The following is a 26,943-nucleotide window of genomic DNA, read 5'->3' as shown; positions in this document are numbered from 1 at the left end:
TTGAGCAAGTCATTTAATGTAGATCTTCAATTCCTAATCTGTAAAATGGGAACAATAATACATACCTTCAAGAGCTGATGTGAAGCTCAAATGGAATAATACAATAGCTGATGGGATGTGAAGTAAGATGGTTAACAGCTGTGTGTGGATGTTATTTTTTGGCAGCTGTGTGGTATGTTGGGGGATGTGTTTAACTAAAGAATAGAATCTTAAAAACACTTAAAATGACACTCTACAGCACTTAAAGTGTAGTGTAAATGTCAGCTATTATAAATACACCAAGGCTTCTGGGAATCTGGGTCCCTTAGGCTTCCGAATGGGCTCACTCACATTGAATATTCGGTGTGGGGCTTTATAGAAGTCTCAGAGGCACCTAGGTGGGACAGTAGCTAGAATGCTAGGCCTGTAGTCATGGATGACTCATCTTCATAAGTTCAAACTGGTCTCAGACACTTGCTAGCTGTGTGACCCTGGGCAAGTTACTTAACCCTATTTAGGCAAACTAGTCTTATCTAGGAAAATCCCACCTGGGTTCATGATGAACCGGACATGACTAAACTGAACTTACAGATATCCTTTTTGATTTTAGTTAATTATTCCTTGGTAAAATGGAAAAAAATGAGAATACAGTTTCAACTTTGGAGTTGCTATGTTTTGCTTAAACCTCTAAAGGCAATACATTTTCTCCTTAACTTCCATTTTCTTTGAGGCGGGGGGAGGGCATTGGAAGAAGAGGGAGAAGGACATTAGTTATTGTGGGTTTTTTATTGTTGTGGTTGGGGGGTTGTTAGTAGTTTATAGAATAGCAGAAAGTCTGCTGAGTAGAAAAACAAAAGGGGTTTATATTGAAACTTAGCAACAGCGACCCAGACTTATGTCATATTTTAAGGCATTTGAAACACTTTAGTTTAGATCATCATATGAGGTACACATTATAAGTATTTTGATTTTTGTCTTGCCAATGGGAAAGCCAAAGCTCAGAGAGGTAAAAATTCCTTACCCAAATTCACTTATCTAGAATGTGTCAGAGCAAACTCAGACCCCAAACTTTGGACTCTACAGCCTGTGTCATTTCCACTATACTGTGACAGAAAAAAGGGGACCTACAAGACAGTGAAGACACAGTCCCATCCCTTAAAAAGCATAAAAATAACAGATCAAAACTAACCCTGGCAGAGAGATGCCATTGTTAGCCACATTTTACAGTTGAAGAAAGTGAGGCAGACAGAAGCTCCAAAGTTGCAAAGCTAGAAAGGGTTTAAGTCTGGATTTGAACTCACTTTCCTGATTCCAGGCACAGTGTTCTATCTAGTGCACTATGTAGCTGCTTCCACAGGAAGAAAATACAAAATGATGGAAGCAAAAAATTAAAAATAAAACATTGGGACAGAAGAAAAGTGAGAAGATAAAGAAAGAAATTTGGGAAAGGCCAGTGAGTGTGGAAGGTACTGGTGAAGGGACTGAACCTCTTGATACTCTCTGTTGAGCTCTGTAGTAGTGCTAGAGTCATCATTAGGTGATTCATGGGCTGAAATGTTGACAATTGCAGTTTCTAACTTGGACATGATAACCACTCAATCTAAAATTAAAACACTTTTCAACTTTAATTCAAACCTCTGCCTGATATCTCTATTAAAGTTCAGCTGAATTATCCAGTACTATGTGAGGGAGCCTCCACTGTGACAGACTTCCTGTGACTGATTCCAGAGGAATCTTCGGGTCAAATGGAAATGATCAACCAAACACTGGTGATCGAATTTGTTCTACAGGGTTTTTCAGAGACACCTCAACTCCAGTACTTCTTATTTATGTCTTTCCTCTTTCTTTACCTGATGGCCCTCACTGGCAACATGCTTATCATCATGGCCATCTGTATGGACTCAAATCTCCATACTCCTATGTACTTTTTCCTTGCCAACTTGGCCATCATAGACATAGGCTGCACATCTGCAGTTCTGCCCAAATTGCTGGAGAACCTTGTTGTGGAGAAGAAATCCGTTTCATATAATGGCTGCATGACTCAGTTGTATTTCTTCTCTTGGCTTTTGGGAACTGAGCTTCTGCTCTTCACAGCTATGGCTTACGATAGGTATGTGGCCATCTGCCACCCTTTACGTTATAGTACCATGATGAACAAGATAGTTTGCATGCTCTTAGTAGGCAGCGTATGGGCTACTAGCACTCTCAGCTCATCACTGCAAACTGGCCTGATGACACGATTAACTTTCTGTGGTCCCAACCAAATTAATCATTTCCTATGTGAAGTCCCCACTTTGCTACTGCTGTCCTGCAGCTCCACTTATATGAACAACATCATGATAGTCATTGCAGATATATACTTTGGAGTTGTCAGTTTCGTGCTCACTATGGTGTCATATGGATTCATCATCTCCAATATCCTGAAGATCCGCACCATGGAGGGGAAGAAGAAAGCTTTCTCTACCTGCTCCTCCCACCTCATCGTGGTCACCATATATTACAGCACAATCACATACACTTACATGCTTCCAGGCTCCAGTTCTTCAATGGATAATGGCAAAGTGGTGGCTCTCTTGTACACCACAGTCAGTCCCACCTTAAACCCTCTCATCTACACACTGAGGAATAAGGATTTTAAAGCAGCCCTCAAAAAAATGTTTCCATCTATTTGGTAAATAATTGGAATACACCAAGATGGCTTCCTTGAAATATTATTTCTAAACACTACTCTGAAATCTAGATACAAGAAAAATGCTTTTGTGAATGTCTTTATTCAGATTTACATAATGCTTTTTCTTGTAATTGTTGTTTTTCTTGTAAATCCCTTGTCATCAAAGCCCTCCACAACTTCCTCCTCTTCCCCACCTTTCTAGGATTCTTACAACTTGTTATTGTGTTATTATTGACTTGTGTCCAATGCTTCATGATCCCATGGACCACTCTGTCCATGGGATTTTCTTGGTAAAGCTACTGGATTGGTTTCCATTTCTTTTTGCAGTGGATTGAGGCAAGCAGAGATTAAGCAATTCACCCAGGGTCACACATCTAGTAAGTATCTGAGGCTGGATTTGAATTTAGATCTTCCTGACTCCAAACCCAGTACTCTATCCATTTCTATATCTAGCTGTCCCTAATACCTTACCTTCTCACCAAATCCTCTTTTGTGCAATGACACAGGCCTCTGTATTGTTCTGTGAATAAACACTCCATCTCCAGGCTCTGGTTCTTGTCTTTGGCTAACAACCCATTCCTGAAACATGCTCCCTACTTATCTCTACTTTCTGACTTCCCTGGGTTCCGTCAGGTCTCAACTAAAATTTCACCTTCTTCAGGAAATCTTTCCCAGCCCCTCTTAATTCTAACGTCTTCCTTCTGTTAATTACTTACTAGCTATCTTATAGGCACCTAGGTGATGGTAGTGGATAGAGTGCCAGGTCTGGAATCAGGAAGACTCCTCTTTCTCAGTTCCAATCTGGCCTTAGAGACCAGCTGTGTGACCTTGGGCAAATTCCTTACCCCTGTTTGCCTTGGTGTCCTCATCTATAAAATGAGCTAGAGAAGGAAATAAGCAAATCTCTCCAGTATCTTTGCCTGGAAAACCCTAAATGGGATAATGTAGAGTCAGACATGAGTGAAATGGCTGAATAACACTGTTTGTTCTATACATCATTTATGTAGATTTGTTTGTTTTCTCCCCTCCCCACTAGATTATGAACTCCTTGAGGACAGGGACTGTTATTTGCATTTTTTTTATATCCTTAGTGCTTAATACAGTGATTGGCACATAGTAGGTGCTTAGCAAATGTTTATTGACTGATAAACTCAAGTTGTTGTACTTGGATATTTATCCAATACCTTCAAATGACACATCATTCACTAACGAACTATCTGTGGGGAATCACAGGAAAACGTATCATGGCTCTTTAGAAGTTAAATGTGTTGCCTTAGGAGGTAATGGACTCTTGATCTTTGGGGGCCTTTGAGTAGAGGCTTGATGACCAGTTCTGAGGGGCACTGCAGAGGGGGTTCTGGCCTCAGGGATGAGTTGGGTGGAATAGCTTCTGATTTTGTAAACTTTCTTTCAAAATCTACCTCTTTCCCTACCCTACTCAAAAAGTCACTCTTTAAAAATGCATTTTATCATGATCTTTTGTTTTGCATTATCTACATTTTCCAATGTCTCTTTTTCCTCCACCTCCAAAAGAATCAACTTCTATAAGAGAGAATAAGAAAAACAACACCCGACCAACACTAAAAAAGTTTAACATACAGTTTCACATTTATATCCTGGCCCCATCTCTGTAAAATAGGGGATGAAGTGCCCTTCTATATCTTCTATTCAGGTTCAGAATTGGTGATTACATTTTCTTTAAAAATATTTTTATTGATGTCTTTATTTTATATTATCAAAATTTCCTTCGTCTCCCAGAGAGTCATCCCATATAACAGATAATATTCAAAAGAAAGCAAAATTTAAAAAAAAAAAGATGAAATGGTTGGAGTTTGGTTTTCTCATCATATCTCTACTTTTGAACTATCTTTATTCTTTGTCATTTTACAACATTAACTTTTACTTGGTATGGTCTTTCCATTTTCATTGTTTCATTTATATTGTATATATTGTTTTCTTGGCTTAATTCACTTCACTCTGCCTCCAGTCATTTTGCTCTTTCTATTAGTTTTTGTTATTAACATTTCTATCTTGTTGTAGACAATAGGACTTTCTTCTCATTGATAGCCTCTGGTCATTATTTCACAACATTCAGCTTCAGCCATTTTGCTGTTGTTTTTACTTGTTGTAGCCGTTGAGTATATATCTATATATATGTCTATGTCTACATGTACATCTATCTGTCTACTTATCTGTCTGTCTGTCTGCTATTGGCCCCACGTTGGTGGGCTCCAAGTTGCTGTGGTTACGGCATAGCTTACCAAGAGGAGCAAGTTTTATGCCTGGCCAGCAGGCTGCTCGTCCTCCTGTGGAGCTTGCGAGTAAGAGAACGAGGTGGGAGAGCAGGTCAGTGAAGCAACTCTGATTTATTCAAGCAAGCACTCTGATTATATAGTCTCTGCTAGCTAGCCCAGTGAACAATGGTAACACACCTAAACAAACCCGAAACTATAGAAATGAACACAAGCTGGAACCATAGTGACAACAACAAACCAGGGGTGGGGCTGTCCCTTCCAGCGCCATCTTGTTCACCCTTCCCTGCTCCGGACTCAGTTTACCTGATGTCCGTCAGTGTGGCGTCCCAGATGGTATGGTGGTCAGCGCCCCTTACATCTGTCTATCTATTGTTTCCCTGAATATGCTTTCCATACATTGAAACAATTCATATGTTTTCCCATGCTTTTCTGTATTTGTCCTATTAATCATTTCTTACAAAAGGATAATATATTCATGTATCATAACTTGTTTAGTAATTGCTTAACAGGTGGTCATCTACCTTACCTCCAGTTTTTTTTTTTTGTATTATAGAAAGTGCTGCTGAAAACATGGGTTTCTTTGGGGGGAACTGGGAAGGGACATATGAAAGCTTTTTAAAAATAATTGACTTCTTTTGGATTTATATTTAGCAGTGGGCCTTCTGAATCAAAGTGTGTGGATGTTAACATTATTCTAAATTACTTTTCAGAATGATTGGGTCAGTTAAAATTCCATCAGCATTAGTGTGTGCTACTCATCCAGTATGTTCCTCTTCCTATAAAAGGAATGACATTTTAGGATGCTTTGAAGGACCAAACACATTTTTGTTTCAATTGATGCACCTGGTCCTGGGGAATTCTCTTACTATAAGTGACTGAAGCATTTCATTTAGCTGTTGACAATGTATGGCTCTTCTATTTCTTTCCTTAGACTACTTTCTGTTAGGAAATGGCTTTTGGTCTCATGTGTTTCTGTTAATTACCTTAGAACTTGGATATCTGACTCATCAGAGATAGGTGATAAAAATATGTTTCCCCAGTTTCCCTTCTTATCCTCATTACCTTAATATTCTTAGTGTGGTATAATCAATTAAAATTATTTCCTGTGAAAATTGGATCTATTTTAGTGACCTTTGTCACATATCTTTATCAGTTAAGATCTCTTAGTCAGGGGAAAATATTTATTGTATTACCCCAGCCCCAGGTCTAGCTCCAAGCAGGATGAAGCCATCTTGGCTACTGCTAGCCCCAGATCTCCCACGTACCATGTGTTGCTCATGGACTAAGAACTCTCAATCAGACAGAGACCTGTACATACAATACAATCCTACTCATACCCAGACTGCATGTGGTAGAGTTACCTGATAATATCTCTAATCTGGCAGCAGAAATCCCTGAGCCCACCCCCTCCTCTCAAACCAAATTTCCAACCTGTGCCTTGAATGCCGCACATTACCTGAAGTTAATATCCAGTTAAAAATTGAAGGTATTGAAGGAGATCCAAAGGGATTGGCTACTTTGTTTCAAACTAAAATAAAAAGGAACACATTTTTACTAAGAGGGCAGATTGTAGGAACAGGCACACAGAAAAACCAACAATAGAACTGATAAAATTGTAAGAGATAAACAACCAATCATGGAAAGAAACCAAAATAATGAATGTGTTATTATGGAAAGGAAATAATTTTTCAATGAAGAGAAAAATTTTTCAATAAATTCATTCCTCAGAAATGTCAGTGGAGCAGGCAAAAGAATGTCCAGCAAAAATCGAATAAGAAGTAAAGATGGAAATCTGAATTGAAATTGGAGCTCTCAAAATAGAAACTGGTGAGCAAAACAGCCATGTCAAAAATTTAGAATGAAGAACATATCATGCAACAGTATATTTTTTGGCAGAGATCAGCATATTCAGAAAGCAGATATTTTTGGATAAAATCAAAAGGCAAGAAGATAGGAAAAAATGCATGACATTTCCATATGTCAAGGGAACTGAACTGGGAGAGTGCAAGAATGTATTATAATTGTATAAGTCCTCACAATCTCTGCCTGACTCCAATTCTGTGGTACTTATCTCGATATCCATAATCTTTTGTTAGAAACCAGTGATATTGGAGTTTTTTCCCCAATACCTGAAGATAGAGTTTATCTAGACCTGGTGATTTGACTTCTTTAGGACATGCATGTGCTCTTCTTTTATATCCTTATTTACCTTGTGTAACGGGCTCAGGGGAGTGCGAGTCCTGTGATCAAAGCCATAGCAGAGGCAAAGACTGTTCCCGTAGGACTTGTGCTTACTCAAACCCTGGCAGAAGCTCTCCATGACCCTGGAACCTGATGTTCCTGCAGATAAGTTGCAGTTGGGTCTGGGAACTCAGGAACTAGCTTCAGGAGCTAGGTAAGCTTCATTACTTGCTTTGGGCACAAGGACATGGGTTAGTCATGAGATGGTGAAGTAATGGGATGAGCTCAGCCTGCATGTGATTGTGGTTACAGCCTTTATAAACCCTGATTCTCAGCTGAATAAATGGAGTTGATTGCCATCCTGCCTCCTGCCTCATTCATTACTCGCAGAACAAGGTCTCTTGCTGGACAAGAGCATCTTGAGTCTGGGGTCTCACGGACCCCAGGGTCGGGGGTCACAAAGCCCCCGACAACCTTGTGGTTCAACTTTCTATTATGACTTTTCTTCCCACTCAGTCCTTTCAAGTCCAAATATTATCTTCCTTGTTAGAGAAAGCCAATGTAAAACATGAGTGCAGTATCTCTACCTTTATTCACTATTGATTAGAGTACCCTAACCACTTCAACCCATAACCATGTCCCTTAGCCAAACTTCTTCTTTCCCTCAATATAGCTAATAATCAGACAGAACACCTCTTATTTCATTTCCTTTGTTTTTCCTGAAACTTTGCTTCATTTTGATCTCTTGCTACTATTCTGGCAGGCCCACACCACCCTTTTTAAGTTTCTTCTCTCGCTTTCTTTACTTCTTTATATATCTTCTTAAAGTCAGTTTGGTTGGTAAAGTTCTACCCTTAGGGCCAGCTAGTTAGTGCAGTGGATACAGCACCAGTGCAGGAGTCAGGAGGACCTCAGTTCAAATCTCACCTCAGACACTTGACACTCACTAGCTGTGTGACTTTGGGCAAGTCACTTAACCCCAGTTGCCTCATCCTGGGTCATCTCCAGTCATCCTGATGAATATCTGGTCACTGGATTCAGATGGCTTTGGAGAAGTGAGGCTGGTGACCTGCACAGCCCTCCCTCACTCAAAACAAAGTCAAGGGCAAGTCATGTCATCATTTCTCTGATGGCATGGTCTGCTTTGGCAATGAAGGATGAGCACACATTCCTTTACCCACCCCATAAAATGCTTTTCTCCTCAGGTCCTAGATTTATTTTGATATATGACCCTAATATTAGAAGTCAATCATTTCCTGTTTTTTAATGTTATAGGCAGTTTTATTTTCTTTGTGATATTTTTCAGTGGTCATCTGGTGAAGAGGGCCTGGAGGAAAGAAAGGAATGAGTGTGAAAGGTTTTATGCAGGTAATGTGAGTTAGAAAGAATGAAGAATAGGAGATAATACTGAGGTTATGAACTTGGAAGCCTGGAAGAATGATATAGAAGAGTCATTGGTGGGATGAGGGAATTCAAGATAAGCTCTGTTTCAGCCATGCTGAATTTTAGATGTTTCTGGAATATCCATTTTGATATGTCTGATAGGTGATCAGTGATCTGGGACCATAGCTCAACTCAATAGAGTGACTGTTGGGGAGGAGAAAGGATAGGAGCTGATATACAACTCAGAGAATCATCTATAAAGACATGACAATTAATGTGCTGAAAAAGATGATGAGGAGAGATGAGGGGTCAAGAGATCTAAGACAGAGACTTTGGGCGCATTCATAGCCAAAGGATTATATGAATGATAGTCCATAAAAGTAGCCAAAGAAACATTTAGAAAGTAGGAGAAAGAGAGAAGAGAATAGTAGCAGATGGCAGTCACCAGTGTCTAAAGAATCGGAGATACCAGGAAGATAGAGAAAAGACCGTCAGGTTTGGCAGTTAAGTAGATTATTAGTAACTTTGGAGAGAAAAATTTCAGTTGAATGATGTTAGAAAAGGGTTGAAGAAAGAGAGGAGAGAAAATATAGGGAAAGAGTGAAGAAAGATTTTTCTAGTAGTTGCTGAGAAAAGGAAGAGAGATATAGGTTGGCTCAACTCTGATGAATCATTAAACCACAATGTACCAAGACAATTGATCAAATCTGAGTGTGGGTTGTAGTATGTACCACTGGAGTAATGGAGAAGCAAGATTTGAAATTAGCACATTAATTGCTCTGGTAGTTCTAAAAGGCTTAAAGAGATTTCTAGATATTTTACTTTATGGATTGAATGTTCTCTCCCTCTCTCTGCTCCTGTCTGCATTTTTCAGGTTCTCTTTCCATTTCTAATAAAGTGATGCAGATGGACTAAATGCACTCTAAATTTTCTTCTGACTCTGAATCTATGACCCCAAAATGATGATGAAAATACCAGAAGATCTGGGTTTAATAGCCAGTTCTGCTTTACTTCACTTTCCTGAGTTTTTTTCTTCCTCTATAATGAGGGAGTTGGACTCCACTATCCTCAAGATCCCTTTCATATCTCAAGTTTGATGAATGCCTCTTTTAATTTTTCCCAAGAGCTCTGCCCTGGAAGCAACTTCTATGTCCCTATAGTAGTGATGGTATAAACACCACCATCTAATTACTCCTTCACATATTTTCTGTGCAACCAGGCCTGACAGAATCCCATGAGAAAACTCTCAATCCTACCTCTCTCCTTAAAAACTGGTTTATTTTCTACCTTTTTGAAAATTCCTGTGAAGGAGGTAAGAATTCTTTTTGCCATTATAAACTTAGATGTCATAAGGAATGAGCACACTAATATTTTTCACTCAACTTTCCCATGGACCCAATGTTGACATCCAGGATACTGCAAGAGAAATTTGTGTACTTCATAGCATTTTTGTAAGAACACCTGTTGAGCATCAATCTTCGTGGATATTGGACTTTATGAAATTTACTGCTCTAAAACAAATGTTAGCAAAAGAAATAGAACTAGATATGGACTGAAATTTAGGTGATCTGGGTTTTATTCTTAAGTCTGGCATTAACTCTCTATATGTCTTTGAGAAAGTCACTTGACCTTTCTGAATTTCAGTTTCCTTCTGTCTAAAACAAATCAATTGGGCATAGATGACCTCTAAGACTTCTCCCAACTCTGATATTCTTTGGTTAATTATATGGTGTTGTTTCTTTGATAGTGGAGGTAGTGACTAAGGAAAAATCATTGTGCAGGATCCCTGTTTCTCATCGGGTAGATACTTATCTGGTCATGGTTATAAAATGATTGAACAGTCCTATCTAATCATCCTCCTTTCATTGTCTGTCACTGTGCATATATATATACATATATATATATATATATATGTATTAATGTAGGTGATCCTACATATGACCTTCAGTTTTCTCATATGTAAAATGAAGGAGTTGGATGAGATGGCATGTAGCAATTTTTCTGGAGCTCATGTCTTATGATTGCACTTGCTGGGTTAGCAGTATCTAGTTATCTTGACTGTTATGGAGTCACTGCCCCATAAGGTCCTCTCACAAAAATGAGGCACATGGGAAACTAGAGAGTTAGTGATTATCTAAGCGGGGACCTATTTCTCCTCCTGAGGGAGCTTAAGCCATGCTGATAGAAACTCATTTTTCTATATGAAGATATAATGTAAAAAACCTTATTTGAAAGAATGTTATATGTACGTCCCTTGTCTAGTTGTGATGCCCTGCTCACATTACTCTATGGATAAACTAGACTTTTTCTTTCAAAACATGTCCATAATATTTCCATCACGGGGCCTTTGTTTATACTGTTTCCTCCATTTTAAAGACCAGATCACATGATTCCTCTTCTATGAAGCCTTGTCTAGTCCACCCAAGTATAATCTTTCTCTCCATGGAACTCATATTAATTTCTTCTTCTCCCAAGCAGTATTTTGTTATAGATTTAAAAAAACTGAACACAGTCATTTAGTATATATCTTTCCTACTAATCAAAGTTCCATGGGGTTAATAACTGAAGTTTATTCATCTTTGGATCAGACCTCAGCATGGGATCATGGTGCTGATTTGCAGAGTCATTTTAGAGTTGTATGATACAAGTATGTTGACTTGATATACAGTATTTAGATGGACTCATCCTTCTACCTGTTCATATGAATCAACACATCTAGACTCAATAGTGATGGAGAGTCCATTAAACTATCGACAAAGATACCTCTTTGCACAGAGGAACACAATGAGGCTTAGGGAAGTTATTTGGCAGAGTATCCTAGCAAAGGAGTAGCCAAGAAGGTTCCAGAGGTAAGAATTTCCCACTTTAATTTTGCATTCTGAGACACTAGAACTGTCTGCTTCTTTCTGTGGGTTCCCAGTAGATTCTCAGTGCTCTTCTGGGGAAGAGTCTGCTTCTTCAATGATAATATCCAACTCAAAACAAAAGATTCTTTCTTCAAAACACTTGAATTCAGGTCACTGAAGTAGAAATTCCTGATCCCAAAGCAGAGGAGTCAATATGAATGTGCTGAGGATTCTCTAGGTCTGGATGCCTTAGACTTCAGAGTGAACACACTCACATTGGTATATTTCAGGTGAAACTTTGCAAGGATTTGCTATTTCATATTGTTTTGCAGTTTAGTGTATTTTTCTCCAGTAAAAGAAGATTCTGGGAAGTACCGTTTTGGTTCAGTACCCTGAACTACTAATAGCAATGTGGCTTCTCCTTAGACTTGGAATATAGCATCAGAAGAGAACAGTCTTTTGATGTGATCTGTCATCAACCCTACCTCCTTGGGAAGGCTAGTGAGAAAATGATGCTGGTAATGTGGTTAAATGATTTTCTTTGGTATAAGGAGATGATATCTGAATATGAGTGTAGGATTCATGATTTTGTAATAATCTCTATATACTTTCAGTAACTGAGAGAAATAATGGTCATTAACTAATGATCATTGATTATTAATTACTGATAAAAAAGTGATGATTGCCATTAGATATTAAGGATAACTAAGGAAAACTAGGCCAAATCTAACTTGAGATATTAATAATGAAATTGCATTTTTATAGCACTTCCTGGTTTAGAGGTTTTGTTGCAACAATTTTGGGGTCTCCATTCTATCTACCTGAAAGTAAAGGGCTAAGATATTGCTTTTGTTGAGTGGGGAAAAATTATTGCCTCCTGAATGTTAAAGCTTTCCATCTTTTCTATGTTTTCTTGTAAGTTTTCTTTTGTTTCCTGCTGTGCCCTTTTTATTTGGTCCTTTTTCGAACCAGAAGGCTACAATTAAGTGTGGGCATATTTCTATATAGAGACACACACAAATACATATACACATTTAGACATATACTTTCCCTAATAAATTTTATTCCTGATCTTTGTTTTTGTGTTTGTGCATATCTTTTGTTTCTTATCCTTCCTGAGGCCTCTGCTTTACTTCTCCCCACTACCTTAGCCTATAACTTCTTCCCTTACCCTCTCTTCTAGAGATACTTCCTTTGTCCTCTCCCCCTTCCCTATCCCTATACCATTTTATTTCTTCTGAATTTAGAAGATTTTTATATTCTTCTAGATGTATATGTATTGTTCCATCTTAAATCTATCCCCATGAAAGTAGGTTACCAGAACTACCTGACCTCTTCCTTTATCTAATTCCTCTGTATCGATTCTTCCTCTTGTCCCTCATTTGTATAAAAACTCTTAATTGTTCCTAAATGATTTTACTTTTTAAAATCATGTCATCCTCTTTTCTACTCCAATCTTTCTTACAAACTGCCCAATTAATAATGACAATCTTAGACATATTTTATATTCCCTCGTAAATATAGTCTGTCCTTATTGAGTATCTTGTAATTAGTCTTTGCTATGTACCTTAAATTTCTCTTGTCTCTTGTATGAAAAATTTTCCATTAAATTCAGATTTTGTTGTTTTATTGAACAAGATCCTAGAAATATGACAATTCATTAAATGTTCATTTTTTCTATTCAGGAGCTTCTTTAATTTTGCTGGGTATGATATTTTTGGCTGCAATCTCAGTTCTTTTACTTTTTGATTGATAGTGTTATAAGACCCGTTTTCCTTTAGTGTTGCTGCTGCTAGGTATTGTGTGATTCTAATTGAGATATTGCCATATTTAAATTTATTTTTCTTCATGCTTATCATATTTTATCCCTGAGTTGGGGATTTTGGAAATTGACTGCACTATTCCTGTAGGTTTCCTCATAGGATCTCTTCCTTCCTTCCTTCCTTCCTTCCTTCCTTCCTTCCTTCCTTCCTTCCTTCCTTCCTTCCTTCCTTCCTTCCTTCCTTCTTTCTTTCTTTCTTTCTTTCTTTCTTTCTTTCTTTCTTTCTTTCTTTCTTTCTTTCTTTCTTTCTTTCTTTCTTTCTTTCTTTCTTTCTTTCTTTCTTTCTTTCTTTCTTTCTTTCTTTCTTTCTTTCTTTCTTCCTTGGCTTTTTTATTACTGAAACTTAAATACACAACAAGAAAAAGAAACATAAGCTTAAATATTGAAACTTAAGAACTAAATTAGAAAAGGAAAAAAAAGTATGTCATGTGTTCAGCAGAACATAAGAGAGTATTCAAAATATATAGCAATAAATTTCCGTTTCAAGAAAGTCTGTGTAATAAGTATTGTACAAGATGGAGAGCTGTCCATCTGTTTTTGCTTCTTTGTTACTTTTCTTTTGTTCTCTGCTGTGCACTTTTTATTATTAAAATTAAATTTGCTAAAAATTGTCTATTATACAGTAATTATCCATGCATTATGCCACCAAAAATATTCTTTTTAAAAATTTAATTATTTGTTTTAAGTTTTCAACAGTCACTTCCAGAAGTTTTACATTTTCTTCCCCCTCTCTTCCTCCACCCTCCCCGAGACAGCATGTAATCTTATATGGGTTCTACACATATTTTCCTATTAAACACATTTTCACATTAGTCATGTTGCTTAGAAGAATTAAAATGAATGGGAGAAACCATGAGAAAAAAACGAAACAAAATATAGTAAAAGAGAAAATAGTCTGCTTCACTCCATTGTTCTTTCTCTGGATGTAGATGGCACTTGCCTCACACACTGTGACTGTTACTGTGTATAATGTTCTCCTGGTTCTGTTCATTTCACTCACCATCAGCTCATTTAAGTCTTTCCAGGATTTTCTGAAGTCTGATTGTTCATCATTTCTTATAGCACAATAATATTCCTTACATTCATATACCATAACTTGTTCACTCATTCCCCAACTGATAGGCATTCCTTTGATTCTCAGGTTTTGGTCACCACAAAAAGAGCTGCTATAAATATTTTTGTACATGTGGAACCTTTTCCCATTTTTATGATTTCTTTGGGATACAGAAGCAATATTGCTGGGTCAAAGAGTATGCATATTTGCAGCCCTTTGGGCATAGTTCCAAATTGCTCTCCAAAATGGTTGGATCAGCTCATAGCTCCACCAACAATGAATTTAGTGTTCCAACTCTCCCAACATCTTTTCTAACATTTATCATCTTCCTGTTTTATGATATTACCGAATCTGATAAGTGTGATATGATACCTTAGAGGTGTTTTTATTTGCATCTCTCTAATCAATAGTGATTTAGATTATTTTTTCATATGACTATAGACAGCTTTAATTTCTTCCTCTAAAAACTGTCTGTTCATATCCTTTGACCATTTATCAGTTGGGGAATGACTCGTACTTTTGTAAGTTTGTCTCAGTTCTCTATATATTTTAGAAGTGAGGCCTTTATCACAGACACTAGCTGTAAAAATTCTTTACCAGTTTTCTGCTTCTCTCCTAATCTTGGTTGCATTGGGTTTATTTGTGCAAAACTTTTTCAATTTAATGGAATCAAATTATCCATTTTGCACTCCCTAATGTTCTGTTGTTTGGTCATAAATTTCTACTTTCTCCACAGATCTGAGAAATACACTATCCCTTTCTCCTCTAACTTGTCTATAGTATCAGCCTTTATACCTAGATTGTTTGCCTGTTTGGACATTATATTCTTGTGTATGGTGTTAGGCATTGGTCTATGCCCAGTTTCCACCACACTATTATCCAATTTTTCCAGCGGTTTTTGTCAAAAAGTGAGTTCTTATCCTAGAAGCTGGGGTCCTTGAATTTATCAAACAGTAGACTGCTATATTCATTGACTACTGTGTTTTGAGTACCTAATCTATTCTACTGATCTACCCCTGTGTTTCTTAGCCAGTACCAAGTAGTTTTGATGATTCTTGCTTTATAGTACAATTTGAGATCTGGCAGAGCTAGGCCACCTTCCCTAATATTTCTTTTCCTTAATTCCTTTGATATTCTGGAACTTTTGTTCTTCCAGACGAATTTTGAAATTTTTCTTGCTCTAGGAAATAATTATCTGATAGTTTGATTGGTATGGCACTGAATAACCAAATTAATTTAGGTAGAATTGTCATTTTTATTATATCAGCTCAGCCTACCCATGAACAACTGCTATTTTTCCAATTACTTAAATGTGACTTTCTGTGAAAAGTATTTTATAATGGTGTTTATATAGTCCCTGGGTTTGTTTTGGCAGGTAGACTCCCAAATATTTTATAGTGTCTACTGTAACTTTAAATGGGATTTGTTTTTCTATCTCTTGCTATTGGACTTTGATAGTAATATATAGAAATGCAGATGATTTATGTAGATTTATTTTGTAACCTGCACCTTCGCCAAAGTTGCTTAATATTTCAAGTAGTTTTTTACTTGACTCTCAGGAGTTCTTTAAGTATATCATCATATCATCTGCCAGGAGTGATGTTAGTTTCTATTTGCCTATTCTAATTCTCTCAATTTCTTTTTCTTCTCTTATTACTAAAGCTAATATTTCTAGTATTATATTGAAGAACAATGGTGATAATGGACATCCTTGTTTCTCTCCGATCTTATTGGAAGTGCATCTATCTTATCCCCATTGCACCTAATGCTTGCTGATGGCTTTATGTAAATACTAGTTATTATTTTAAGGAAGACTCCATTTATTTCTATGTTCTCTCGTGTTTCCAATAGAAATCGGTGCTGTATTTTGTCAAAAGCTTTTTCTGCATCTATTGAGATAATCATATGGTTTCTGCTAGTTTTGTTGTTATGCTCTCTTATGCTGATGGTTTTCCTAATATTGAACCAGTCCTGCATTCCTAGTATAAATCCTACCTGATCATAATATATTATTCTTGTGATAAGTTGCTGTAATCCTTTTGCTAATATCTTATTTAAAATTCTTGCATCTATATTCATTAAGGAAATTGGTGTATAATTTTCTTTCTCTGCTTTGCCTCTTCCTGGTTTAGGTATCAGAACTATATTTGTATCATAAAAAGAATTTGATAAGACTTCTGCCTTAGGAATTTTCCCAAATAGTCTAGATAGTATTGGAATTAACTGTTCTTTAAATGTTTGATAGAATTCACTTGCAAATCCATCTGGCCGTGGAGATTTTTTCTTAGGGATTTCATTGATGGCTTGTTCAATTTCTTTTTTCTGAGATGGGGTTAAGTATTGAACTACCTCTTCTGTTACTCTGGGAAATTTATATATATTTTAAATATTCATCTGTTTCACTTAGATTGTCAAATTTATGAGTATACAGTTGGGCAAAGTAATTTCTAATTATTACTTTAATTTCTTCCTTGTTGGAGGTAAGTTCATCTTTTTCATTTTTGATATTGGTAATTTGGTTTTCTTCTTTCTTTTTCTTTTTTAAATCAAATCAACCAAAGGTTTATCAATTTTATTTTTCTTCATAAAACCAACTCTTATTTTTATTTATTAGTTTGATCACTTTTAAAATTTCTCTCCTTCGGTTTTCCATATTTCTAATTTGGCATTTACTTGGGGATTTTCAATTTGTTCTTTTTCTAGCTTTTTCAGTTGGATGCCCAATTCATTGATCTCCTCTTTCTCTATTTTATTCATGTATACATTGAATGATATAAAACTTCCTCTTAGAACTGCTCTTGCAGCATTCCATAAATTTTGGTAGGTTGTCTCATTATTGTTGTTCTCTTGAAGTTATTGTTTCCATAATTTGTTATTTAACTCTCTCATTCTTTAGAATTAGATTATTTAGTTTCCAATTAATTTTTGGTCTATCTTTCCATGGCCCTTTATTACATATAATTTATACTGCATTATGATCTGAAAAAGATACATTAACTATCTCTGCCTTTCTACACTGGATTGTGAGGTTTTTATACCCTAGTACATGGTCAGTTTTGTGTATTTGTCATGTAACACTGAGAAAAAGATATTTTCCTTTCTAGCCCCTTTCAATTTTCTCCAGAGGTCTATCATATCTACCTTATCCAGAGTTCTAGTCACCTCCTTAACTTCTTTCTTATTTTGAGGTTAGACTTATTATGTTCAGACAGGAGGAGGTTGAGGTCCCCACTATTATAGTTTTGCTGTCAATTTTGTCCTGTAACTGCTTTAATTTCTCCTCTAAGATTTTGGATACTTAACCACTTGGTGCATATATGTTTCATATTGAAATTACTTCATTGTCTATGGTGCCTTTTATCAGGATATAGTTTCCTTCCTTATCTCTTTTGATTAGATCTGTTTCTGCTTTTCCTTTTCTGAGGATTGCTGTCCTTATTTTTTTTACATCAGTTGAATCAGAGTATATTCTGCTCCAACCCTTTTATCTTTATCCTGTGTGTATCCCCCTGTTTCAAATGTGTTTCTTGTAAACAACATATTGTAGAATTACGGTTTTTAATCCATTCTGCTATCTGTCTCTCTTTTATGGGAGAGTTCATCCCATTCACATTCATAGTTGATTACTGTCTGTGTTTTTCTTTCCATCCTGTTTCCCCCCATTTGTGATTAATTTCTCCCTTCTCTCTTCCCCTCTACAATAGTGTTTTACTTTTGACCATCACCTCCCTCAGTCTACCCTTCCTTCTGTCAGCCCCCCTATCTTTTATTCCCCTTTTTGTCATTACTTCTTCTTTCCCTTTAACCTTCAAGCTAGATTTCCATACTTAACTGAGTGTGTTGTTCCCTCCTTGAAACAAATCAGATGAGAGTAGTTCTCAAACAATGATCATCTCCTTTCCCTCTTTGCCTCTACTATAGTATGTTTCTGTGCCTCTTCCTGTGATGTAATTTACCTTTTTCTCCCTCCTCCTTTTCCCCAGTTACCATCCCTTCACACCTTTTAATCACAAATTTTACTATCATATCAGATAATTTATACCTACTCCCTTTATCTATGTATATCTCTTTTAAATGTCATAATAAATACACAGTTCTCAAGATTAACAAGTATTATCCTCCCATATAGGGATGTAAACAGTTTTGAATATTGAATAGCATATTGAATAATAAGTTTCTCCCCCCTGTTTATATTTTTATGCCTCTCTTGAGTCTTTTATTTGAAGATCAAATATTCTTTTGTTTTCTGATCTTTTCATCAGGAATGTCTGGAAATCTCTTATTTCATTGAATATCCATCTTCTTGCCTGAAATATTATGCTCAATTTTGCTGGGTAATTGATCCAAGATCTTTTGCCTTATAGAATATCATATTCCAATCTCTCTGATCTTTTAGTGTAGAAGCTGCAAGGTCTTGTGTGATCCTAACTCTAGTTCCTAGATATTTGAATTGTTCTTTCTGCTTGCTTGCAGTATTTTTTCCTTAACTTCATGGTTATAGAAACCAGTAACAATATTCTTTGGTATTTTCAATTTGGGATCTCTTTCAGGATGTGATCAGTGGATTCTTTCTATGAGTATTTTGCCCTCTGGTTCTAGGACCTCAGGGCAGTTTTCCTTGATGATTTCTTGGAATATACTTTCCAGGCTCTTTTTTCATCATTGCTTTCCAAGACACCAGTAATTCTTAGATTTTTCTCTTCTGGATCTATTTTCCAGTTCAGTTTCTTCTCCAATGAGATATTTTACATTTTCTTCCATTTTTTTCTTCCTTAGAATTTGTTTGATTGATTCTTTTTTTTTTAATATATATTTTCAATTCGTCACATTCTCTTCCACAAGAATTTGAATTCAAAATTTTCTCCCCATCTCTCCCCACCCCCAACTCAGGACAATATGCACCTCATCCACCCCTTCCTCCATTCTGTCCTCCCTTTTATTACCCACCTTTCTTCTATACCCATTTCCCTCTATTTTTCTGTAGGGCAGAATAGATTTCTATACTCTATTGCCTATATAGCTTAATTTCCAACTGCATACTAAAACAATTTTTAACGTTCATTCTCAAAGCTTTGATTTCCCCATTATCTCCCTCAATCTCAACCCACCCTCACCGTGAAAACAAGTAATTCAATATAGGTCATACATGTGTAGCAATTCGAAGCACTTCCATAATAATTATGTTGTAAAAGGCTAACCACATTTCCCTCTGTCCTATCCTGCCCTCCACTTATTCCATTCACTCCCTTCACCTGTCCTCCCACAATAGTGTTTGCTTCTGATAATCCCTTTCCCCAATTTGCTGTCCCTTCTATTATCTTCCCTTTTCTATCCCTTTCCCCCTTACATTCCTGTAGGGTAAAATAGATTTGCATATCCAATTGAGTGTGTGTTATTCCCTCCTCAAGCCAAATTTCATAAGAATAAGGCTCAATTATTTCATTTCATCTCCCCCCTCTTCCCCTCCATTGTGAAAGCTCTTTCTTCCCTCTTTTATGTGAGATGATTTGCTATATTCTACCTCTCCCTTTCTCTTACTCCTAGTACATTCCACTCAACAGTAAATTTTATTTTGTTTTTTTAGGTATTCTCTCTTTATATTCAGCTCACCCTGTATATACATACACACATGCACCCATGCACGTATACTTACCTACACATATATTATACACACACACACACACACACATACCCATACCCACCTACATATATATGTGTGTGTATATATATATGTATACACATATATACATATATATATATATATATACATACACATACACACATACATATTCTCTCTGACTACTCTAATATTGAAACAGGCCTCATGAGTTACAAATAACATCTTTCCAACTTTAATGAGTTCCTTAAGGCTTCTATTTACTGTTTATCTTTTCATGTTTCTCTTGATTTTTGTATTTGAAAGTCAGATTTTTCTATTCAACTCTGGTCTTTTCAACAAGAATGCTTTGAAATCCTCTATTTCATGGAATTTCCATTTTTTTTTCTCTGAAGCATTATACTCAGTTTTGCTGGATAGTAATTCTTGGTTTTAATTCTATCTCCTATTATATCCTATTCCAAGCCCTTTGATTCCTTAGTGTAGAACCTGCTAAATCCTGTGTTATCATGATTGTATTTCCACAACACTCTAATTGTTTCATTGTAAATATTTTCTCCTTGACCTGGAAACTCTGGAATTTGTCTAAAATATTCCTAGGAGTTTTTTTTTGGGGGGATCTTTTTCAGGAAGTTATTGGTGAATTCTTTCAATTTCTATTTTTCCCTCTGGTTCTAGAATATCAAGGCAATTTTCCTTGATAATTTCTTAGAAGATGATGTCTAGCTAATTTTTTTGATCATGGTTGTCAGATAGTCCCATAATTTTGAAATTATCTCTGCTGGATCTATTTTCCAGGTCACTTGTTTTTCCAATGAGATATTTCACACTGTCTTCCATTTTTTTTCATTCTTTTTGTTTTGTTTTGTAACTGCTTGGTTTCTCATAAAGTCCTTAGCTTCCACCTATTCCATCCTAATTTTGAAAGAACTATTTTCTTCAGTGTGCTTTTGGACCTCCTTTGCCATTTGGTCCATTCTGCTTTTTAAAGCATTCTTCTCCTCATTGTCATTTTGGACCTCTTTTGGCATTTGTGTTAGTCTATATTTAAAGGTGTTACTTTCTTCAGCATCTTTTGGGTCTCCTTAAGCAAGCTATTGACTCACTTTTCATGATTTTCTTGCATCACTTTTATTTCTCTTCCCAATTTTTCCTCCACCTCTCTTACATGATTTTCAAAATCCTTTTTGAGCTCTTCCATGGTCTGAGAGCGTTGCATATTTACTTTGGAGGTTTTGGATATAGAAGCCTTGACTTTGATGTCTTCCTCTGATGGTATGCTTTCTTCCTCCTCATCTGAAAGGATGGAGGAAAATACCTGTTCACCAAGAAAGTAACCTTCTATAGTCTTATTTTTTTCTCTTTCTTTGGCATTTTCCCAGCTTGACTTTTGAGTCCTTTGTCAAATGGAGGGCATACTTTAGGAACCTGTATGTACTCAGTTCCTCCAAGGTGGCACAATCAAGGGAGAGGAGTTTACTCCTGTCCTGGTCTGTGCTCTGGTCTGTGAGTAGGATTCTCTCTCCAGAGCTTCCTCAAGTTCCACCTCACCAGTGCTCCTCCTCATCCCAGGGCCATCACTCAGGTCTGAGGTCTAGATGGGCTGCTCAATTCCCCCAGGGTCTTTAGGCAGAGGTCTCCAAAAGTGGATGCTGTTGCTACAGTGACTGCCATCACCCTGAGGTTGGGGTTAAGGCTGGACTCTGCTCCCTCTTTTACCAGGTGAAAGAACTTTCTTACTGACCTTTGAAGCTTTCTTTGGCATTTGTGGGTTGAGAAATCTGGGAAATGCAGCTGCTACCCTGGATTTTGTGCCCTAAAGTCTGCTCCAGTCCTGGCGGTGTGATGCAGCCATGGCTGTATTGTGTTCTGCTCCAAGTCTGGTGCAATAGACCTTTCCTGTCAGCCGTCCAGGCTTTCTTGGGCTTAAAATCTCTTTCACTCTGTCATTTTGTGGCTTCTGCTGTTTTAGAATTTGTTTAGAGTTATTTTTTACAAGTATTTTGTGGTCTTTAATTTTAGAACTAGAGTAGTTCTGTCCTCTACTCTGCCATTTTGGGTCCATCCATTGTTTGACTGACACTTGATTTCTCATAGAGTCATTAGCTTCTGCTTGCCCAATTCTAATTCTTAATAAATTGTTTTCTTCAGTTCGCTTTTACACCTGCTTTTCCATTTGTCCAATTGTTTCTTTTAATGAGTTATTTTCTATAGTTACATTTTGTATCTCTTTAGCCATTTGCTCAATTTTCCTTTTGAAGGATCCATTCTCTTCAGTGAATTGCTTTTTCATATTTTAAAAATCATTTGCCAACTTTTCTTCTACCTCTCTAATTTGGATTTTAAAATCCTTCTTGAGCTCTTCCAAGAATGTTCTTGAGGCTTGGGATCAGTTCACATTCCCTTTTGAGGTTTCAGATGTGAGTACAGTCTCAGTGTCTTCCTCTTCTGAGTTCTTATTTTGGTCTTTGTCCCCATGGTAAGATTCTATGCCCTTTGCTTTTCTAGTTTGCTTCTTTCCCATGATGATTACCTTTTTCTTGACTTTTAAAGTGGATCTCTGCTTCTGTGCACAGGAGGCCCTGTCCTCAATTTCTTGTGCTGAGGACTTGGGGTTTTGTGTGTTGTGGCCTCTGGTTCTTCTAGCTAGAAACTAGAACTCTGTAGCTTACCTGATGCTGAAATGGCTGGTGTGTGCCAAGGCATAAGCCAAGTGAAGTCTTTCTGAGCATCCCCAGGGTTACCTTGGAGCTCAGTGTGTGGGATGTGGGGTAAGGGTTGTCTGACCTCAGGAGGTCTCTTCCCCTGAACTGAAGCACAGGCAGGCTCAGTGGCTCATGAACCCCCTTCTGCACTGGTGTCTTCCCAATTTCCCTGTCTGGGCTAAGGCAGCCTGGGGTCCTAGTGTTGGTGTTTTTGGGCTTCACATCCCTGGGTCTCAGGATCTCCTCCTGGTTCACTGAGGTGGGGCTATCTGGGACAGCTCTGGTCTTGCACTGGTACTCTTCAACAACAGCAAGAGTTACTCTCCTTGACTACCTCTCTAGCCTTAGGAGCTAAGAGACTGTTTACCCCTTGGCTGATCCCACTATTCTACGATTTCTCGTGCAGCAATATTCTCTGGGTTTTTTAAGATCAAGAAGGGGAGGGTGAGAGCCCTTACAGTTTACTCTGCCATCTTGGCTCCTGGAAGTTCAAGTAGGTGACTTTCAAATATTTAATCTGTGCACTGATAATACTCCTACATTATACATAAATTCAGAGGACTTCTATGTAGAAATCCTTAGCATAGTCATTATTAGCTACATCAGACCAAAGAAAAGCTTTAGTTCAATTGATGACCTTATTTCAGGTATTCAGGATGATGTTGAAGAAGGTAAGAGACAACTGGATTTACCAGAACATTTGAAACTAGAAGAAGATAATTTCTTCTATATGCCTGAAAGCAAAATAAAGAGTGGCCACTGATCAAAAGTCATTTTATTTAGGTGTTCATTTTTTTCTTGTATTCCAGTACTCTTTATCACTGCTGCAACTTTGTACTTAATTAGCTTAAGAAAATTTTTCTAATAGCTGTGAATTAGTCTATGCAATACAGTGTAGTTACCATTTTATGTTTAAATTAACTGTTACATGAAACCCATCAAGCAGCAGTACCAAAAAGGGTCATTTAAAATCAAGGTTTTTAAAAATATGTTGAAATACACAGAAGCTTTGTGAAATACACTGCAGTATTAGCAGAGAGCATAAGTATTTTATGATGGAAATATATGAACTGACTGACTTAGCTCTAAATGATTTGCTGCAGATGAGAACAGAGATCATTCCAGTAGTTACAGATTCTCTATAACACTTCTGACTTCCAACTAACTATTAGACGTAGATGTCTTAGAGAAGTAAAATGTGCATTGTGTGAAGCTTTGACTGTCTAATGCCCTGAAAGAAAGAAATGCAGGTAGAAATGGCTTGATATGTGTAGTGTAATATATTTTATTAAAGATGAAATTTTGTGAAACTTTGTTTTACTTGGGATTATTTATTAAAAAGAAGTTTCTCATTATTGTCATGTTATATGCACTGTTTTCCATTTTATATTTATTTTCATGCCCTGAAATATCAGGGTTTTTGAATTTTTAAAAATAATTCAGATCTATAACTCTTAATTTTCCATGTGTTTTCTGTCCTTTTATTATAGATGGTATTATTTGTATTCAAAATTATTTGAATCTTCTTTTACTCTTTCAACTTTGATTTCTTTCCATTCATAATATTCTTTCCAATTTATTATCTTTATGCATAGCATATATAGTTCTTTCTCCCACTATCATTAGCTCTGAACAGTAATAAATATGCAAAGATTATTGGATTCACTTCAAAAAATAAAACTTTAAACATTTCAACAACCCCAGTTTTTAAAATAATACATTAAAGCGGATGGGGGAATAGTCAGAATGAGTCAGTTGAATAGACAAAGCCAAAATTCAGCTAATGTTTCCCAGAGGGAAAGCATTTAAGGGCCCATTAGACTAGAGAATTTATTTCTAAAGTTATATAACTTTATTTTTAAACAACTTTTTAAATGAATTTTTTTGTTTTTAGTTTTCAACAATCACTTCTATGTCTTAAATTTTCTCCCCTTCCTTCCTCCCTCCCTCCCTCCCTCCCTGAGACAGCATACAATCTTATACGGGTTCTACATATATATTCTTATTAAACACACTTTCACATTAGTCATGTTGCATAGAAGAATGAAAATGAATGGGAGAAACCATGAGAAAAACCAAACCAAACCAAAATATAACACAAGAGAAAATAACCTGCTCCATTCTGCCTTCCTGTAATTTACTTAAAATGCAAATTATGTATATTAAGCTTGTGTAAGCTCTGCTGTAATTATGTAGTTACAATGTTAATGCCATTCTTACTAATCCTTATAAATTAGAGAAGGATTTAGAAGGTTTACAGGTTAAAATTTTGTTTAAATCTTTCCCTTTTAATGCCATGCACTTTTCTACTTTTTAAATATTTGAACTTTTGACAAATTCTTTTTCTTTTTTTTAAAGAAATGCTATTACAAACATTTGGATTGTGTTAGGCTCTTAAATAATAGATTACCTCTACTTTACAAACCAAAATAGAAGAGAGAATTGAGAAGAGATCTTAGCCATCCCTAAATCACTTCTGTTAATTTGTTTTAAAGTGAACTTCATTGCGTAGTACCTTAAAGATCAAAATATTCAGGAGTAGATATTCTAAGAATGTTAAAAGAAAAACTAAAGTTCAGGCTTATAAACAACAATATCCCTTGAGGAAAACTACAGTTTTCAAAAAAATGCAGAAATTACTGGAGGATGAGTGGATGACTCATTTAAATTATATGTTTTAGATTACTTTGTAAAGGACTTATTTTGACAAAACAAAGCAGTTGATTTTTCGTTTTAATATTTAAGTGCCATTTAATCAGCAACACTATTTTATCTAGTGATAAAATGTTAATGTTATGATGTTAGTGATTTTAGAAAGCAAAGATTCAAAGCAAACAATTATGAAGTACAACATGCACCCATGCTTATTGCTTGAATAACTTTAAAACAGCACTCTATTTGAATCACTTCTCTTAATGCTGTGACATTTATGAATTCAGAAAACAGTTTTTTTTTTTTACTTTTCTTTATTGTTGATTAACATTTTGTTAGGTGTCAACCATTACGTTTTGATTTGGATGTTTATTACTTTTAATGTTTGGACTGAACTAAGGATTAGTTATAAAACATTTGCAATTTAATGAAGTACAAGAAATGTTAATTGGAGAAGGGTAGTTTAACTAAAATTAATTAAAAATCCTTTGGAGAAATTAAAATTAAAAAAAGAAAAGTCCAAGAAAATTGTTTATGAACCTATGATTTTGTCCACAGTCAATTTATAATTGTCAGAGGAAGTTTTAGAACTGAAGGATTCCTGACTCTAAGAACAGAAATTTATCAATTACTTCACACATCTTTAGTGTTTTAGTGCCAAAGACAAAAGTATTCAAAATGTAATCCACATTTTAGACCTAAATATACCAGTAATAATTTTAATTTAATTTAATATGATTCCATAGTTGATCCATTTATAGCTTAAAGAGAGAAATGTTTAAACTTGTATAATTCCCCTATGCCCTCCTACATGCCTCCATCTAAAGATAGTTTGAGGTAACACTTATAGTAATCTTGAAGAAAAAAAATCAAAATATGCATAAAATGCAGTTTTGGGATAACATTCCAAATAATGAAGTAGGGAAAGTCATCATCCCATTCCTCCCTCTAACATTCATTTCAAGGAGTCAAAGTCACTCCTCTCCAAGATGAATATTGAGAATATATTCTGGATAATAAAAGAGATTCCTTTTGAATGGAATAGAGAGTACTTCTCTTGGGTGAGTCATAGACCAGTCCCTTTAAAGGACAGGGAGGGCAAGAACCAAAAGAAGACAAGAGATTTTCTTTGTTCAACCCTCAGTTTTTGTCCCTGATCCATCACCCATCTTTCCTAGAATTGGAGGAAAGTCTAGAAAGGGTTTTTACACTATAGAAAGTACTATATTTTAACATTTATAGATTTATTAAAAAAGGTAGATTTATTAAAAAGGGAAATATATTTCCATAACAGATAATAAAGTCTCTATTAGGTGAAGAAGATATAATCCCTGCCTTCATACAAGAAAAAAGGCAAAGCTAAAAAATAATGAAAAAAGTACACTATGAAACAGAAGAAAGTAACGAGGATGAAAAAAAGAAGTAGCTATATTAGGAAGGGATGTTGTGAATAAAGGGAACTGGTGGATGGATTAAATTTTCTATCATCCAGTTTTCAACTAATGCCATTGTTATTATTTTTAATATGTGATTCTTGGTCAGTTGATCAATACTCATTTATTAAGTGTCTACCTTATGCCAGATGCTGGGAGAGTTTACAATATAGGATTCTCTCATAATGAACATGTTATCTACAGTTGAAATATATTTTGAATTTCAATGTAATCCTGTGCATTTTTTTATCCTCTAAGGCTCATCTGATTTGTCCACAAATTCCATGAAGAAGCCCAAGTTACGTAAAAATTTCTTGAAGTGATACAAAGACATCAGCTTGTTGA

At 36.1% G+C, this 26,943-nt stretch overlaps 1 protein-coding gene and 1 pseudogene across 1 annotated transcript; both read left to right on the top strand.

Moving 5' to 3' along the window:
* The window catches only part of LOC140524983 (riboflavin kinase-like), a 44,871-nt pseudogene extending 21,595 nt beyond the window's left edge, over positions 1 to 23,276 (top strand).
* LOC140524969 (olfactory receptor 13A1-like) lies at positions 1,725 to 2,654 on the top strand. Its single transcript, XM_072639897.1, has one exon. It carries the CDS (start codon positions 1,725 to 1,727, stop codon positions 2,652 to 2,654), a length of 930 nt encoding a protein of 309 aa, XP_072495998.1.
* Positions 23,277 to 26,943: the final 3,667 nt, after the last annotated feature.

The sequence above is a fragment of the Notamacropus eugenii genome, chromosome 1, assembly GCF_028372415.1.
Source record: "Notamacropus eugenii isolate mMacEug1 chromosome 1, mMacEug1.pri_v2, whole genome shotgun sequence".
In the NCBI taxonomy this organism is placed as follows: domain Eukaryota; kingdom Metazoa; phylum Chordata; class Mammalia; order Diprotodontia; family Macropodidae; genus Notamacropus; species Notamacropus eugenii.
The sequence above is the reverse complement of the archived record's forward strand: the minus strand, read 5'-3'. Positions and strand labels throughout refer to the sequence as shown.